At 35.6% G+C, this 18,019-nt stretch overlaps 1 protein-coding gene across 1 annotated transcript in view; it reads left to right on the forward strand.

Annotated features, from left to right (window-relative positions):
* The first annotated feature begins 253 nt into the window (after positions 1-253).
* Positions 254-18,019, forward strand: part of fz (frizzled class receptor) — a 207,366-nt gene continuing 189,600 nt past the window's right edge. Inside the window, exon 1 of the mRNA XM_089651687.1 lies at positions 254-1,702. Coding sequence (XP_089507813.1) covers positions 508-1,702 — 1,195 coding nt within the window. The 5' untranslated portion in view covers positions 254-507. The remainder of the gene's footprint in view (positions 1,703-18,019) is intronic.

Here is an 18,019-nt window from a genome sequence, read left to right on the forward strand (position 1 = left end):
TCTGAGGATCCAAGGATCGTAGAATACAGTTTCATAATATTTTTTTCAATCACAAAGAAAATTAATTTGTTGTAGAAGAAAACAGTCTAAATCGAAAATTTAAGCTCTCGCTAAATCTTTTTGCTCACGGTACCTACTCGAAGCTTAAAAAGAGTGCACATTATAGCCATACAGTTTGGTTCCAAAGTTGATCGCGTGATGTCGCTGCTGTAGTTTCATTTATGAATAAATTGGTTTGTATCGCTCGCGTGCGCTCGCTGTGCGCTTGTCTGGGACGTATGTGTCAAACTTTTGTTTGTTGTTAGTTCGCCGCTTTGTTGTGTTCGGATAAGTTGAATGAAAACTTTTTATTTTGTGTGGTTTTTGATAAGTTTATATGGAATGATGCTCCGTAGTGTTTTTAATTACTTAATTTAAATGTTTGAATGCAGGTGGCGATATGAAAACATCGCATTGTGAACTGTGATATATTTCATCTAACAGGTGGTGTTTTTGTTAGCCGGGATCATGACGTCGTCAGGGATGTGGTGGTTACTTATTAGTTTAAGTTTACTAGTTGGGGGTGGGTCTGCCGGGCGCGGGGGATCCAAGGAGATGGTGGTCAGCGGAGACGCCGGTCTGCCCCACCACGGGCGCTGCGAGCCTATCACGATACCACTGTGCCAAAATTTGCAATACAATCAAACCATGATGCCCAACCTCCTAAACCACGCCAAGCAGGGAGAAGCGGGCAACGAGCTGCATCAGTTCGCAACCCTCATGAAGGTGGGCTGCTCTCCAGATTTTCAATTCTTCATGTGCTCACTTTACGCTCCAGTTTGCACAATTCTGGACCAGCTCATACCGCCCTGCCGGCACCTCTGCATATCCGCTCGCACAAACTGCGAAACTCTCATGATGAAGTTTGGATTCTCCTGGCCTGAGAACCTGGAGTGCTCCAAGTACCCTGAGGCCTCTGACACCATCTGCGTGGGCAAAAACACCACAGAGAACGAGCGGAACGCCGAGAGAGGGGTTGACAGGGGTAGCTCTCCTCGCAGGCCTCTGGTGGAGTACCGCGGGCAGGGGGGCCCTCCTCCGGGGACAAGCAACTTCGGGTTCGTGTGTCCCATGCAACTGCGGGTCCCAAAGGGTCTAGACTACGCCCTGAAGATCGGGGACGACATAGAGGCTGACTGCGGAGCTCCGTGTGATGCCATGTTCTTTAGTGACCAGCAACGGTGGATCTCTCGCGTGTGGGTGGGTTCGTGGGGCGCTGTGTGCGCGGTGAGCTGCCTCTTCACGGTGCTGACATTCCTGATCGACCCCGAGCGGTTCAGGTACCCCGAACGGCCCATCATCTTCCTGTCCGTGTGCTACCTGATGGTGGCTTTGGCCTACGCGGCGGGCTGGGCGGCCGGAGACTCAGTGAGCTGCCGAGAGCCCTTCCCCGCGCCCATGCCGATGGGCGGGCTGCAGATGGTGTCCACCATCACGCAGGGCACGAAGCACGAGATGTGCACAATCCTGTTTATGGTGCTGTACTTCTTCAGCATGGCGTCCAGCATCTGGTGGGTGGTGCTGACGCTGACGTGGTTCCTGGCCGCCGGGCTCAAGTGGGGGCACGAGGCCATTGAGGCCAACTCGCAATACTTCCACTTGGCGGCCTGGGCTGTTCCCGCCATCAAGACCATCTCCATTCTGGCTATGGGAAAAGTTGACGGTGAGTTATTATCTATTGTAATTTTTTCCATCTTCTAATCTATTTCACCTTACGTGTTTATCAAAGGATCATGATTTAAAAAATAAAAGTGAAACATTTCCAGATTACGAATACCCTGATGTTTCTGTTCATATTGTGCATTTTAAAGTTTATCTATCTTGTTATTGTTTTTCTATTATCTTCAAAAAGCATTCACAGACAATATTTTAACTCAAGACGATTGTCTTGTTTTTCTATTATCTTCAAAAAGCATTCAAAGACAATATTTTAACTCAAGACGATTGTCTTCTCCACTCGCCGTGAAACAAAGCATCCTAAGATTATAAATAATATAAGATATTATAAAATGTAAAGAAAATACGGTATTATGGTTTTTATTCCTACCATTGAAAGTAATTTATCGTACCGATAAGAATGCTAATAATGAATGATCGTGAGGTTTATAGTGCCTACCTACGTACAACAGCTTTTTCCAAACAATTTAGGTCGCCAACCGCGCTTTTTCTCTTTCAATCTCTTGTAGATTATAAAGCAAAATACAACAACACAAATTTAAACCCGACCGGAAAACTGCAATAGTAAACATTCCTTTCCGTGACCAATACTTGAAAAGTGTTCCTAGAGATACTAATTATTTTACTCCCCGATTTCGTCATGTTTCAATACTACTTTGATTGCTTTATTTTTCTTATATTTTGACGTCTCATAAATGACAAACAAATATTTAGAAGCTCCGTAGCTCCAGATGGAAATGTTATTACGAGCCGAAAATAGTTGCGTTTTTCCACAAATCCCAGATAGAATAGGCCTCATATAGATTTATAACACCAAAACTCCCAATACGAGGGTTTTTGTTGCTTTTTCAGCACATTTTTACTTAAATTATTCTAAGTACAGCAACACCCCGAGTTGCGTATCACGCGACTTACGTAAATTCACAGATACGTAAAATGGATTTTTTTTAAATTATTTAAAAAAATCTGAGTAGAGCTACATAAAATTTTAATCTTATCTTTCTATTTCAGACATCGAATACTTACCTACCTAATCCCGCTTTGTGTGCGTAAATGTTGTGTACTTTAATATAATGGTTTTTCTTTTTAAAATATTTAACGGCCAACAAATTCGTGAAATAAGAATTTATGCGAAAACTTAATATATCAACACACACATAAAATTTCTATGAGAAGAAAATATGAAATAAAACTTCCCTTTCGAAGTAAAAATCACAGAACTCATCACCCACCTATACCAAACCTCCCAGATCACAAGGCCGGGACACTGAATCAAATCACTTGTATGGGTACATCCGAAGAATGTATTGTTTTTAACTAAAACATAAAAATGTTTTAATAAAATTCAAAACTATTTTTTTTATACATTCCCATGCGAGTTAGGAGGCTGCTTTGAATGAGTGTCCCGGCCTTGTGATCTAGGAGGTTTTGTTTATACTAGCGTTGAAGATCTTCCAAGAAATATCGACCAATATAAAAGAAGATGAAAATGTGTTAAAATTTAAAAAAAAGTTTAAGTGTAATTTGTAAAGTTAAGTTTGTAATTTTAAATAACTGCTTGTGCTTAGTTTATAACTTTATTGCTATATTATTTTGTGATTTTTACGAATGGTCAATCTAAAGTTTATAAATAAAATGGCATTGTAATAGTTTTTAGTATTAAAACCGATTTTCTTTGAATTCAAGTTACATAAAGGTTTAAGGAACGCAGTACTTACATAAAGAAATATATAATACATCCGGTGTAATTTCTCCATCTTGCTTATAAATGAAACATATAATATAACAGACAGACAAACAGAGGTTAGTTACTACATAGCTCTCACGAAAGACCATACCTGCACATCTCTAAATAGTATAAAATAAAGTCGCTATTCGCGTCTGTCTGTTGGTGCGCTTAGTTCTTCTAAACTCCGCAACGTACTTTGATAGGGTTTCCACTATCATATAAAAAAATTCTTTCGGAAAGTTTATATATAAAATACATTTGCGATTACATTGCTAACGCTTGGCTAATCCTTATGAGATACATCGTGATGATGTACTTCGGAATTTTATATCTTAAAAAGGCCTACAGAAAACTCTGCCATGGTATATGTCTAGAAACACCTATTCATAGCACTAACGATATTTTCGCGAATTAAAGCGATAAAATGGTGTTTTTAGCGATAATAAAGAAGATTTTTTAGTCGTTATAATCTTGTATTGACAGATCGTAGAACGAACATGACACACTACTGTAGAAACATGTACCATGTAGAGTTTCAATCAATAATACAATAAACATGTTTCAAGTGATTTTGTAAATTTAATTGTTTTTCCCATAGACATATGAATATTAGTAGACCTGCCCTAAGTGATTAAAAGCGTATTATCCCCACTCCCCATACCGGTTCCATTGGAACCGGCTGGGCTGGCGTATGGCCTCAAGTGAAATTTGAAAACGTGACGTCATCATTCTTGTGCGAACTATGGTCGAGGCATCATCGGTTCATTTTACGAAATAACACGGCAAAATGTTGACTTGTACTATGAAAACTTGTAAAAATAGATGTGAAAAAGAGAATAAACCCAATTGTCGTATTACATTCCATATAAAAGCATTATTTTACTTTATTTTAAGCATATTCACACCGTATAATATAGACCAGTTTTAGAAACATATTATACTATCATATCGAGAAACGTCTGGACGCGAAACACAAAGCTGGTTGGTTGCTGGGAAGTAAATTATGAACATTTATAAAAGTGTCTTAACTAAATACTTAAACGAAATATTCGACTCTGAAAATACAACCGAATTTTTTTGCCGAATTTGGACTTCGCAAATTTGTTCATAACGTGGCGAGTAATTTGCGCTCCCATGTAAAAATGTCTATTCATTCCAAAGCAGATTTTACTTTTAAGAAGTAAATGGTGATATTATAATGCGAGATGCCTATTTACTGTCAGATTGATTTATTGACGAATCACAGTCAGCCTTACGCCCTTCGTTCTTCAACAGTTGATTTTACCCCTCGCCATTATCTTCTCGTCTATTAATTCCTATGTCTGTGGTTTTTCCCCTCTTGCCGACTCCTATTCCTTGACGTTATCCTATTTAGCTATAAACGCTATGAAAATTCAAAATTAAAGCCATAAAAGCTATTTTTTCAATAATTAATGCTACATTTCTTAAAAATTAAAGCTATGAATGGGTGTTTCTATATATGTCTATCTCCTAAGGATAACCTCCAGAAACGCCGGGTACACGTCAGCTAGTTTCCTTATAATTCGTTTGTTGATAAACCGTAAAAAAATTGACCTTATGACTTGAAGGTGAGGTAAAATTGACTTCATCCAATACGTAATAGTAATGATTATTGTTTATATTATCTTAAATGCCATTAGCTGAGCCTTTCGCCATAAATATAAAGATGCGATCTTCGTTCTCAGGTTACGATAGCTTTGTGAAATAATATCTTAGTATAAAATGTAACCCGAGTAAATTAATACAGAAAAAAATAGTTTGAGGTAAAGTTGTGCTAAGATCGTGGCATTTAGCGGAGATGTTAATGTCTTCATCGGCAGACGCTACGGTCGCCTGAGGAATTTCATGTCATTGTATCGCTCGGACGGTGAAGTTTAAACGTAACAATCGCAAAAGCACACTCGGAAAACTCAACACAACTTATTAATGAACCAAAATATTTTTTATCAGCTCTCCACGACAGATTTTTTTTATCCATATGCTGGCAGATTTCCTGAATGACGTACATTTTACAAATTCTATCGAAGTAAGTATGGTGTAAATCTGATCTATTTATTCTGTGATCTATTTCATAGGACGATCCTTTTGAAAACCTAAAGAAATTGTTACGCATACACACTTGCTCTATTCTATTTCGTTAAAACTTGCTCTATTCTGTGGTTGATTCTATATAGAAAAAAATGATAGTTAATTCAATGCTAGGTTTCTATTTCTGTAGCGCGTTCTATGGCATAGAAAGTCTGTTCTCACTGATCTGTTTCACAGATTCTATGTAGGCTCCGTAGTAAACATTGAAAAAAAGAAGAAGAAGGTATGAAATAATAACTAATTATTAAAAAATATATATAGTAATTTATCTAATATTGTGAAAATATTTTTATAAAACATGACTCGTTTTTAAAATAGAACAAAAATCTCTCGACAAATGTAGCAAAGAAACACTGTGAACTTTTTCATACCCATAATTTGTCGAATAACAGAACCGGATGTGTTTTTTTAATATTTTTCTATCGAGGGAATTTCATATAATTACTGTTTGCTCTACAAATTATTATATTATCTGCAAAAACAACATAATTTTTTAACTTAAAAACATGAAGTGTTCAATAGAAATATGTTATAACTCGGTAGTAATGCGGAATGCTGGGGCTGCAATAGATCATGCGATATAGATGAGGTGGGATCGCACCTTTACGTAAGTACACAGTGTTGTTACTGTTGTTTGTAGCTAAATACACTATGCTCTGTAAACGCGTTTATTTGGATATATTTATTTACATGGTGATTGTACACGCTTTATATTGTTTGATAGTTTTTGTGTAAATATTTTAAAGTGATTCTTAAAATAAAATAAATTAATGGCGATAAAACCCAATATGCAGATATCCTGAATACATTTTCTTGTTTTAATTTATATTCCCTAAATAACTTGCGGATGTTTATTTATTTATTTATTAAGCATACACAGTACAGTAAGACACAGTTAAGGATATTTTTCGTTATTAGATAGTTGTAGTATCTATTACGTATGTCAATAAAATATCATTACTTAATTTCGCCTGAGATTGTTATAAAAGGAAGGAAGTGTGTGGAGGGAAAAAAATAAATTTAAATCAAGAATTATAATATGCTCACGAATTGTAATTGATTGTTAATACATAGAAGTTTTGAAAAATGAAGTGAAAGTATTTTTAAATATGTCACGCTAAGAAATTTAATAAGGTAGTTTTGTATGTTAGAAAGGAATCATGAAAGATATCTAAATGTAGTAATTTTTCGTAGTGAGTGTAAGTTGTGAGTAATTACCGAGTTGTTTGCTGTATTGGTATTGTTGGCTTCAATATGAAAAAGTGTAGTGTGCCTGGTACGCCTCGTTAGAACATTTAAGAGGAAGCTACTAGCCAAAAATGTGTATATTCTCGGTAAACCTTATATGGTAGGTAACAGGCATTAAAATAGCTTGACAAACGGAGTCTAGTAACTTTCGATTTCAAGAAAAAAAATGTTTTTTTTATTTATTTTGTAAATAACTTTATAAAACAGCAAAAAAGTTAATCAAGTGTAACTGTCACAGATAATCTTAGCTGCAACACTGTATTTTTTAAGTTGTTTCCTTTATGCGTTCTTACATTTCTATTGAATAAATATTTTTTATTTTTTAATCATTTATATTTTTTATTGAGTAATTTATTTTTTTATTTGTATTCTACTCAAGCGAAGCGATAGGAAAACCTTCAATTTATCTAAAGCATATTTTTTGGTATTCATAATGTACACCAATTCGTTATAAAGATTAATCAAAATAGTGAGTTGGCATTAAACTTCGCCTAAACCAATGACGGATAGCAATTCAGGAATATCTATTTTATTATTTAGTAGATATCTACAAACAGTGGAAGAGTGGAAGATACTACCAGTATCGCCCTGGTGTAAGACCACCATTCAGAATTGAAACGTTGCTCCAAATGGCTTTAGCCGTGTTTAGTGACTAGATCTGAATAGCCAGGTACTTCCCCACCTTCCTCTTTCCCTTCCCCACTTACCTTCAGCCTCACAACATCCCCCAATTGGGGATGCCATAGTCTCACTGCTTCCAGACGGGAGCAGTTGGGACTCTTGTGAGGTATACACTATAAAAAAAAAAAAAACAACAACAGATCTGACAATTTGCGTATTTTTTGTAAAGTTAACATATTATTTGTACTCGTAGTTTTGTTGCATTTCTTGAGTAAATGTTTCGAAAATTTATTCTGTATACTTTCTACTAAATCTATGTATACCTTATATTGAGGATTCCATATTATGGAAGCATACTCCAGTGGACTTCTGACCAATGAACAAAACAACATTTCTATAGTCTTAGCACTTTTGAAAACTTTGCATACTCTTAATAAGAAACCTAGCATCCTGTAGGATTTTGATATAATGTGTTCGACGTGCTTGTCAAAAATTGATTTGCTATTTAACTCTTAAACCCTACCTGGGGTACTGGAGTACCCCACTGGTGTTTAAAATATCAACAATTTTAACAATATTACACTGTTGCAAAAATCGCTCTAGCTAATCTACTCTCGATAATTGGCGCGTAAGTACGTCAGTAAGCCGTGACCGCCCGGCAAGTGCATTCGCGTCCACAGGTGTTCCGGGGTACCCCAGTACCCCGTGGTAGGAATAGTGTTAGTTCTTCCTTCCATTTATACTTGAATTACTGAAGTTGTTTTTCGACATCTCTCTGGTAAGTTTACACATTATTTATGATTAACTTTACTTTGTGATAATGGTTAGAGTACAGTGTTGATAGGCAGGGCCTGCGCCCAATAACGAGACATTCATGGACTAATAATGTGTTATGAATGTAATGAGAGTGTATGCAGTGTAATGAGGTGTTGTATTGTTTTCATATATGGCATCCCAGACTCGAAGTCTTGGGGGGGGGGGGTGAAATTGCAGCTGCTTTGTTGGTTTCTGACGACGAAGAGCTAAACCTAGGAGAAGATTCAGAAGATGAGCTAGACGGTGTTATCGAGGATTTCTGGGACCATTTCGAAGTTGCATCTCACGAAGACGGTAATCAAGATAGTGTGGAAGGAGATAAAGAGTATTTAATGCCTGACAATGACGGGACTGGTGCGCTAGATTCTTCATTAGTTCTGTACGGAAAAGGTCACAATAATCGACATAAGTGGACTAGTGTTAAGCCTTCTCGCTCAAGAATGCCTCGCCGCAATATTTTGTTGCACCCACCTGGTATCGTAACAGTAACGTATATCTTAACAGAAACCTGACAATGACAACATGTGACAGTTGGTTCACGTCTATACCCACAGCCAAGAAGTTACTGGAAAAAGGTAAAGCATTAGTTGGAACTTTAAAGAAGAATAAACGAGAAATTCCTCAGGTTTTCTTGGACACTAAAAATCGAGAGAGATGCACATCAATGTTTGCCTACGACGGACCTCTCACACTTTTGTCGTATTGTCCTCTGAAGTCAGCTAAAAAGAAAGTTGTAATAATGTTGTCCACCATGCATGACAGTCCTGACAAGGATAGTGAAGTGTACCTTCCAGAAATAATACATTTCTATAATAAAACCAAATGCGGGGAGGATGTGTTCGACCAACTTTGTAAGAAGTACTCGACGTCCAAGAAGATCAAAAGGTGGCCCGTGTGTCTCTTCTACGGGTTGCTAAATACCTTTGGTGTCAACTTTTGGGTCTTATTGAAGCTGTCAACTAACATTAATAGATAGAAATTAACCAAGTGGCGTGAGTTTTTCAATGGCACTCATAAATCCTCATATCAGAGCAAAATTACAATAGCCAAGTTTACCCCGGGATACCAGAGAAACTATACGTGCAGTCTTGAATATTCATATTGAAGATCATAGGCTGGTCCCTGATAATCCCAAACCTGGTCGCTGCTACTTTTGTCCGCGCACAAAGGACAGAAAATCTCGATCTGTCTGTAACACTTGTCGACGCCATATTTGTGCTGACCATCAATACAAAATCTGTCCTTCTTGTGACGGCAAAAATGTTTATTAGTTTTTATTAAAAAAAATGATTGTCTTTTCTTATTACTTTGCCATAATAAAATTAATTTTCAAAAAAATATCAAAGACTTTTATTTTATTCATTTTTTTTGCACGGGGTACTTCAGTACCCCGTGGTAGGAATAATTACATTCCCAGAGTGGTAGGGTTTAAGAGTTAAGTAAACACCTAGATCTTTACACGTAGACATAGGTTGTGAATCTGTATTGTTAAGTTGTATGGATTGATGATTTTGTTTCATGTTAATACAGGTTTAGTCCCAGTAACTAGTGAGGTTATAAAATGAATTGCAAACAATTAATTTGAAAGGTTAAGAAACGAAAACAATCTTATGCATGGTGGCATTAACCAAATTCAGTTTTATTTTTTTTACCTTATTAGCTCCACACAGAAGGCCCTGAGGAAAAAAAATCCCTCTGGGCCTATGTCATCTTTGGGAATGTGACCTGTGGTGTCGGTTGTCCAATAAATATATACAGAAAATTCTTTCTTGAAAAGATAATCAATTTCATTGACCTGTTTGGGGCCTAGGAGTCGAAAGGTCTTATGCGAATTGGTGGCATAAATGTTTTTCATTCAATCACTGGGGATTCTTGGGACTCTCTTTCAGTGGTTCTCCCATAAAATTTAATGTCTGTAAAATCTTTAAGATTTATTTGTGGAAGACATTTTAACTAAGAATAGCTTATTCTGAATAGGTCGGTACCTGCTGTGAGTTCCTAGTTATTTCCGTCAGTACTACTAGTCCAGCGTCCTACCCGCCAGGATATCAACCACCTCTAATTACCGCACATGCGTCCCAACTGCTCAAAGCTAGTGGGTCTATGGCATACTTAATATTGTTGATAATGTGAGACTGAAAGAAGTGGGGAGAGAAGGAGATGGGAGGGAAAGGTTTGGAATTACCTGATATGGTAACTAAATACGCCTTAAGTCATTTAAAGCAACGTTTTGGATATTATCTTATTATTTGTGAAAACAAAAAAGTTTTATTGTACTTATTGTCGATATGATGTTAAATTTTATTCACGATAACATTAAATAATACATGTCGAAATTGATGTAAAGGTGTAGTATTGAATTTTTAAAAATTAATTACGAATTTACCCTTAAAATTACACAATATCTACAAAAAGACATGTCACAAAAACATTTAGGACGGGTTGTTTCGCAGGATTTTAACAATTCATCAAATTTAAGTTAATTGTCAAGTTCTATTATTATTTCAGTTCTGTGAAGCAACTGGCCAATAATGATATAATAACAGATCTTAAATATTAATTGAAAATTAACATTTAAATTTTATGAATTTTTCAAATTCTGTAAAACGACCCGTCCCTAATATTTATTCATTCGTAGGCATAATTTGATTAAGATAACATCAGAAAACAGACCTGTCAGTGGCTGTGTTGACATCGCGTATGGGTCCCGCCCAGGCGTCGTGAGTTCAATTCCTCGGCTGATGAAGTCCTACATCACGACACAAGCAACATGTCCGCTTACCGTTGTGGTAGAAGATTTTTTTATTTTTTGTCAAATTATTCGTAACCCAGGAATATTTATTACATACCTATTTATTTCATTTTTATCTCGTTTGACTCATAAAGATTCGTCATGTATTTCGACCCCGAGTTTCGAGAAAAAATTGGACACGGTCCAATGTCCTCTCGTCTTTCTTCGGTCCTTTATTTTCTGCACTCCGCGTATTTGTGTTTCTCTAGAAGCAAGAGGTAAGAAGAAAGGCGGCATCTCATACAAACTTATCCCGAGTAATATTATTGTAAATTGTATAGGTTGGCTGCGAGCACCGCCAAACCCGATTCCCCGTACTCGTATCATATTCATGTAAATGTGTGCGTACCGATACCCACGAGGAGTATGGCGTCCCGACCATACAACCTGGATACTACGCTTCTGCACTCTGGGCATATTTTTTATCCAAGAGAAATGTCGAAATTTATTTGCTTACTCCCGCGCTTTCGACTGCCGACTTTTTGCGAAAATAAATAAACCAAGAATTGATATTGCCTGGCATGCTGCACAGATCGACAGAATTTAATAAGTTCGCAGTAAAGAGGGAAATGCGATTAGGTACCTACCTATTCCTAGTTGATTTTCCGTAGTTTTTTAAAATGTGTTCTATTTCTGAAGTGCAATATTATTAGCAAAACAAGATAAGTACATTTGACAGAAGAATTGGAGGGAAAAGCGGTGTTTAAGATGGTTGAAGATTTTATCATCCAAAAATTATGTGTTTACTGTAAATAAGCAAGCAGTTTTTAATTCAATTTGCGCACCAGTAAATGTATTGATATATTATGTACTAAATAATTGCATGATCGGTTCCCTTAGTTTCTACAAAAGTAAGCACGTATTGATTGTTTTAATATTCATTGTGGCGATGTATTACATCAATGGCGCCGAGCCTTTCCTCTAGGAAGTATCCCATTCTGCCATTGTATCATGTATGAAAATAGCTATTTAGAGACAAGGAGATACTTACTATAAGTATGACAGGTCTTTGTCTTATTTAGATATATATGAATGTAATAATATTTGTTCATTTTTATTTCGCCGCAAATCAAATTGGCAACAACCCTCGTCATATTCTTGATAAGGGTCTTTCTTGATCAGAGAAGATAATATATCTTATGTTTTGTCAGAATTGCTTATATTTTCGAAGTTTTGTTGTGTTAAAAAATACATGTTTCTTACTTTATGTGAGCAACACACAATGGTCCGAACTGCTCCCACCAGTGGGACTATGGCATCCCAAATACTTGAGGTATGTTGTGAAACTGAAGGGGAAGGAGATGGTTGGGAAGTACCTGCCTATTTAGTTCTTGTCTATAAATACGGCTAGAGCCTTTTTTTGCTACGCGAATATCGCACAAGAGTCCCAACTGTGACTATGGTCTCCTCAATTGGGGTATCTTGTGAGACTGAATGAACGGAGAAAACTTGCTGATATAAAATATTGCTAATTTATTAAAAATCTGGTCATATTATTTGTATTCCTGTTAAAAATGGGACTGCAGGCCTTAAACGAATGAATTGACAGGTGTGTCCTAACAAACTGTCGGTAAAACACGAATATGTTATTAGCTTATTAGGATGTCGGAACACGTGTTTATAAAAATTCTAATATTGTAACATTTCGTCAGCAAAATGACACCTGCATGAACACGTGTTCCGATATATTCTGAATAGACTAATATTTTATTAGGAAATGGATTACAATCACGTTTTTAACAGGATTTAAATAAATCAGCCATACTATTTTTTCTCCGCGTGGAATGGGAAAGGGAAGAGTAGAGTTGGGAAGTACTCGGCTATTCAAATCTAGTCTCTAAACTCGATTAAAGCCATTTCAAGCAACGTTTCGATTATGGATATTGGTTTTTCGTCAGGGCGATACTGAGAGTTATGTACAAATCTTGCATGCTTGCGTCTCACATCTGCGCAATGGCGTATTTCCAAAGTATCATCATCACACCGAAAGATGCAATTTTGTACAGTTTTAAAACCCACCAAAATAACTCGGAACCACAGACATAGGAATTAATAGACGAGAAGATAAAGGCGAGGGGTAAAATCAACTGTTGAAGAACGAAGGGAGTGAAGATGACTGTGATTCGTCAATAAATCAATCTGACAGTAAATAGGCATCTCGCATTATAATATCACCATTTACTTCTTAAAAGTAAAATCTGCTTTGAATGAATAGACATTTTTACATGGGAGCGCAAATTACTCGCCACGTTATGAACAAATTTGCGAAGTCCAAATTCGGCAAAGTAAGGCAGCTTCTATATTCAGAGTCATAGTTAGTTCAGAGTATTTAGTTAAGACACTTTTATAAATGTTCATAATTTACTTCCCAGCAACCAACCAGCTTTGTGTTTTGCGTCCAGACGTTTCTCGATGTGATAGTAACAACTGATTCATATTATACGATGTGAATATGCTTAAAATAAAATAAAATAATGCTTATATATGGAATGTAATACAACAATTGGGTTTATTCTCTTTTTTCGCATCTATTTTTACCAGTTTTCATAGTACAAGTAAACATTTTGCCGTGTTATTTCGTAAAATGAACCGATGATGCCTGGACCATAGTTCGCACAAGAATGATGACGTCACGTTTTCAAATATCACTTGAGGCCGTACGCGAGCCCAGCCGGCTCAATGGAACCGGTATGGGGAGTGGGGATAATACGCTTTTAATCACTTAGGGCAGGTCTACTAATATTCATATGTCTATGCTCGGAACAAAATAAATACAGTTTTCACGTCGGCCATGGCGGATGAATGTCATATTATTATTCGGGCGGCCGCGCAGAGCCGGGACTCCATTGTCTGGGGAACTTCTGAGAACTTGCAAAACCGCTAGCTGCACACAAACACACTCACTCACTCACTGTAACCTCACATTATAATAATGTGAATACATTATTGTATGAACACACGGCCGAATAGTTCAAACTGTTGAGTTTCTCGTCACGTTGCACCAAGTTTCGAGCTCTCGGTTTCGAGTGACAGAATAAAAAAAATATCGATCCACGTTTGAGCAAATATCTAGGAAATCGAACAAAAGACATAGTTTTCATGTTTTATTTTAGTCTGTATTTTTTAAAGTTGATTACAATTACATTAAAAAAAACATATTTAGAAGAAGGATGATATAAATATTTATATATTATATTCGTGTTATGATTGTTTTTTTTTGTTTAAATCATAAATTTTTTTGCTATGTTTTTTACTGCTTGGAGACAGTGGGACTATTGCATCCCCAACTTGGATATGTTTCAAGACTGCATCGGGGAGTATGAGAGGGAAAATAGAAGTACCTGGCTATTCATATCTGGTCACTAAATGTTTAAGTGATGGATACCCACTGTCAATATCGCCCTGGTTAAAACCCGCATTTCAGAATCGAAGCCTTGCTTGAAATGGTTTTAACGATTTTCAGTGACCAAATCGGTCCCTCTCCCTCACTCTTGTGCGGAATTCGCGTAAAAAACCAACGTTTATTTTCTTAATGGTGATCTTTCTCCAGTTCGATACTGAGAGTATTTCCCTTAACTGGATTTTGTTGTCAATATTTATAAGTTTATTGAACACATAACCGCATATTAACATAACATAATTTATTATATTCGCATATTCACATGACTATACAAACAGATTTGAATAGTTCAAAGCATAAACTGTTAAGTTTCTCGTCACGTTGTTCGAAGCCTTCGGTTTCGAGTGTCAGATTCAGGAAAATATCGACCCGCATTGAGTAGAGTTCAAATAACGATCGTGTTTGCACTGCAAATAGGATGTCGCATGTCATCGTGAACTCAAGATTATTATTGTGTGTCCTGAACGTACGGTCCGCGGCCGAGCAAATAAAGGAGACCATTTCGCAGCGTGTACGCAGCGTGTAAACACCAACTTTCTGTTTGATCTGCCATTCCTAAGTACGCACTTAAAAGTGTACTTCTTGCCCGTTTACTAATCCAAATTATACCTATCGGTTTAAATTACAGCTGTTGCGAATTGCAATTTTTATTACTACAGCAATAATAAAATGCGTGAAATTATCTAATAAATATTATAAATGCTTGAGAGAAATTTTTAGGAACACAACTCAAATCAAAATACATATGTTTCATTAGTTCGGTGAACCATTTGTGTACATGAAAGAATTATTATAGCTACTCCAAACGAAAGATAACACTTAAGAGGAAACTACAAGCCAAAAATGTGTGTATTCTTGGTATACCTTATATCGTAGGTAATAGGAATTAAAATCGCCAAACGGAGACTAGAAACGTTCGATTTCAAGCACAAAACTGGTTTTTATTTATTTTGTAAATAAGTTTATAAGAAAGCAAAAAAGTTCAAGTGAAACTGTCACAGATTATCTTAGCTATAATACTTGAATTTTTTTAAAGTTGTTTCATTGATGCGTTCATACATTTCTATTGTAAAATATGTTTTTTTAGTAGTTCACACTTTTTTTTTATTGAGTTATTTATTTTTTATTTGTATTCTATTCAAGGGAAACGATAGGAAAACCTTCAATTTATCTAAAGCATATTTTTTGGTATTCATAATTCACCATAACACACCAATTCTTTATAAAGATTAATCATAATAGTGATTTGGCATTAAGCTTCGCCTTAACCTCTCCATATTTATATTTTTTTGTATGATGCAGAAATACGCAATTTTTTGACGTTACAAAGATAAATAATAATTCTTTCCAGTTTGCTTCAAATATTTATATTGGATGCCATTAATAAAACTCTAAAAATAGTCAAAATGAATAATTCATATTTCAGGTCGCTATCAAAACAATCGATATAACTTAAAATTATTTGTTTTATTTTATGAACGATATAAGAGTGTATTTTTCTTACAAATTCCCAAAAAAATATTTGTTTTAGAAATATCGAGTTTTCTCATTTTTTTGAAAAATTTTTATGTTTAATATTATTTTTATAATTTAGAAATAGTATCGTTTATTTTAAATGCTTACATCGGAAAGATAATTTTATCTTGTTTCTAAAACAGTATTTTTTTTATGGAAAATAAAAAAAAAATTATGTAGCGCATTTAAAATACACGGAAAACATTGTAAACTGAACAAAGGTGTTAAAAGTACGTAATGGTTAATTAAAGGCGTATCTGCGTACTGGTCACAAAATGACCTTTGGGCACTTTTTTATAGGTTAAATTTTTACCAATATGCGCTTTGCTTCAATTGTTAAATTTACTGTAATTTAAAATGTTCATGGGTGTACTTCTTAAAGTACTCACCCACTGTTTAAATAGTGTATTAAACCACCTGGGACTTACTAATACATAAACGTGCTTTCAATTTTACACATCTGATAAACAACCATTAATGTAGGGTGGATAAATGGTTGTTTATCAGTTGCGTAAAATTTAAAACAGGTTTATTCGTAAGGGGGCCTATCTTCATATAGGTACACAACATGTATACACAACACAATTATAATTAAAAGCTATTGAAAAAGACCAGATAAAACAAACAATGCATAAAAAAATAACATTTTTAAGGGTTTATGTCTTAGAGAAAGAACTGCTAAAGTCCATTTATAGAATACTATATGTATAAGTTATGTTGGTAAAACATTATTATTTTGTCAAAATATTATTCTGTTGGTTAAAGATTATTAATAAAACGATGCGTACGCGAAATTATATTAACACTTTATAGCTACAGAAATCAACATAATATTAAGATATTACGGTGTCAATTTTATTGACTTTATTTATATCAATATTATTTATCATCTAGTTAATGGTTATTATTTTTACTATTAAATATAGCGCCACCAGTATTTGAAAGCGGACATTACACGGATTTTATTAATTTTCACGTCCCTTTGAATCTGCAATATAGTCGTCAGTAGTAGTTAATAGTTTTTAGCACGGCCATTAAATGAATACATTATAAACCTACACCAATAAATATAATATCATTCGTGTTCCCTATCTTGATTAGATTTGAAAGTGGAATTTTAAACGACGAGATAAACAATCGAAAGTAGTATTACCCCACTCGAAAATTAGTATGGTTTTATTATTTTGTTTTTTTTTAATATCACATTGATGTTCCGTAGCTGTAGAAACTTCATTGGTAATGTAACATATTCCATAATAATATAGACAAATAAAAGGCTTTGAATTTTCGCTACCTGTGTCTTAACAAAAGAAAATAATATATTATATCCGATTCAAGATCGAAAATGCCATCCTTCTCAGACCGGGAGGAATTCTTTTCTCCCGACGTTTTTCATTTTCCGGTCGGATGCTGTCGGACCCTGTCGAATGCTATGTGAGTTGATTTCACGTCAATTTCCGCTCTATAAAAGCCCCCTCCGGCTTACTTTCCCGTCTTCAGCGAACATATATCATAATATTAATATCTTTCTTCAACTTCTTCAGTCTACATCAAAAAAACAAAGTAGAAGCGGCGCCGCCGCCCTATTTATAGTACGTATCTACTGACTGCCTACTGTTCGCTAAGACTATTTGCTTTGGTACGCATCTTCTTCGGAGACCGCTTTGTATGCCTTCGTTTTTAAGTGTAAGTACACGGATAATAGAAAAAACAAAGGGTATGATACGTCTGGGATGAAAATAACTCAAACAAAGAGATACTTCGTGTGAAAGGCTCATCCCGCTTTACTTAAATGAAAAATGTTTTATGGCGTTTTCCAGTGAACTCAATTAAATACTAAACCCGCCGTAAAAAGTTAATCTAGGTACACTTTTATCACCCAGTTATACGAGTCTTCTCTAGATTCGACCAACTCGTCGCCTTTACCCAAGCTTAAAGCTTAGCCTAATCTATTACATTTTCTAATTTAGAAGTTGCCAATATTTTCTACGGGCTTATAACTAAATTTTCTTCGAATTTCTCCCGCCACCAGAACCAAACATTCCTCTCGCTGAAAATCTGCAGTCCGCAAAAG

This window comes from Hesperophylax consimilis, chromosome 4, assembly GCF_061612785.1.
Source record: "Hesperophylax consimilis isolate HC1 chromosome 4, BYU_Hcon_1.0, whole genome shotgun sequence".
Taxonomy (NCBI): Eukaryota; Metazoa; Arthropoda; class Insecta; order Trichoptera; family Limnephilidae; genus Hesperophylax; species Hesperophylax consimilis.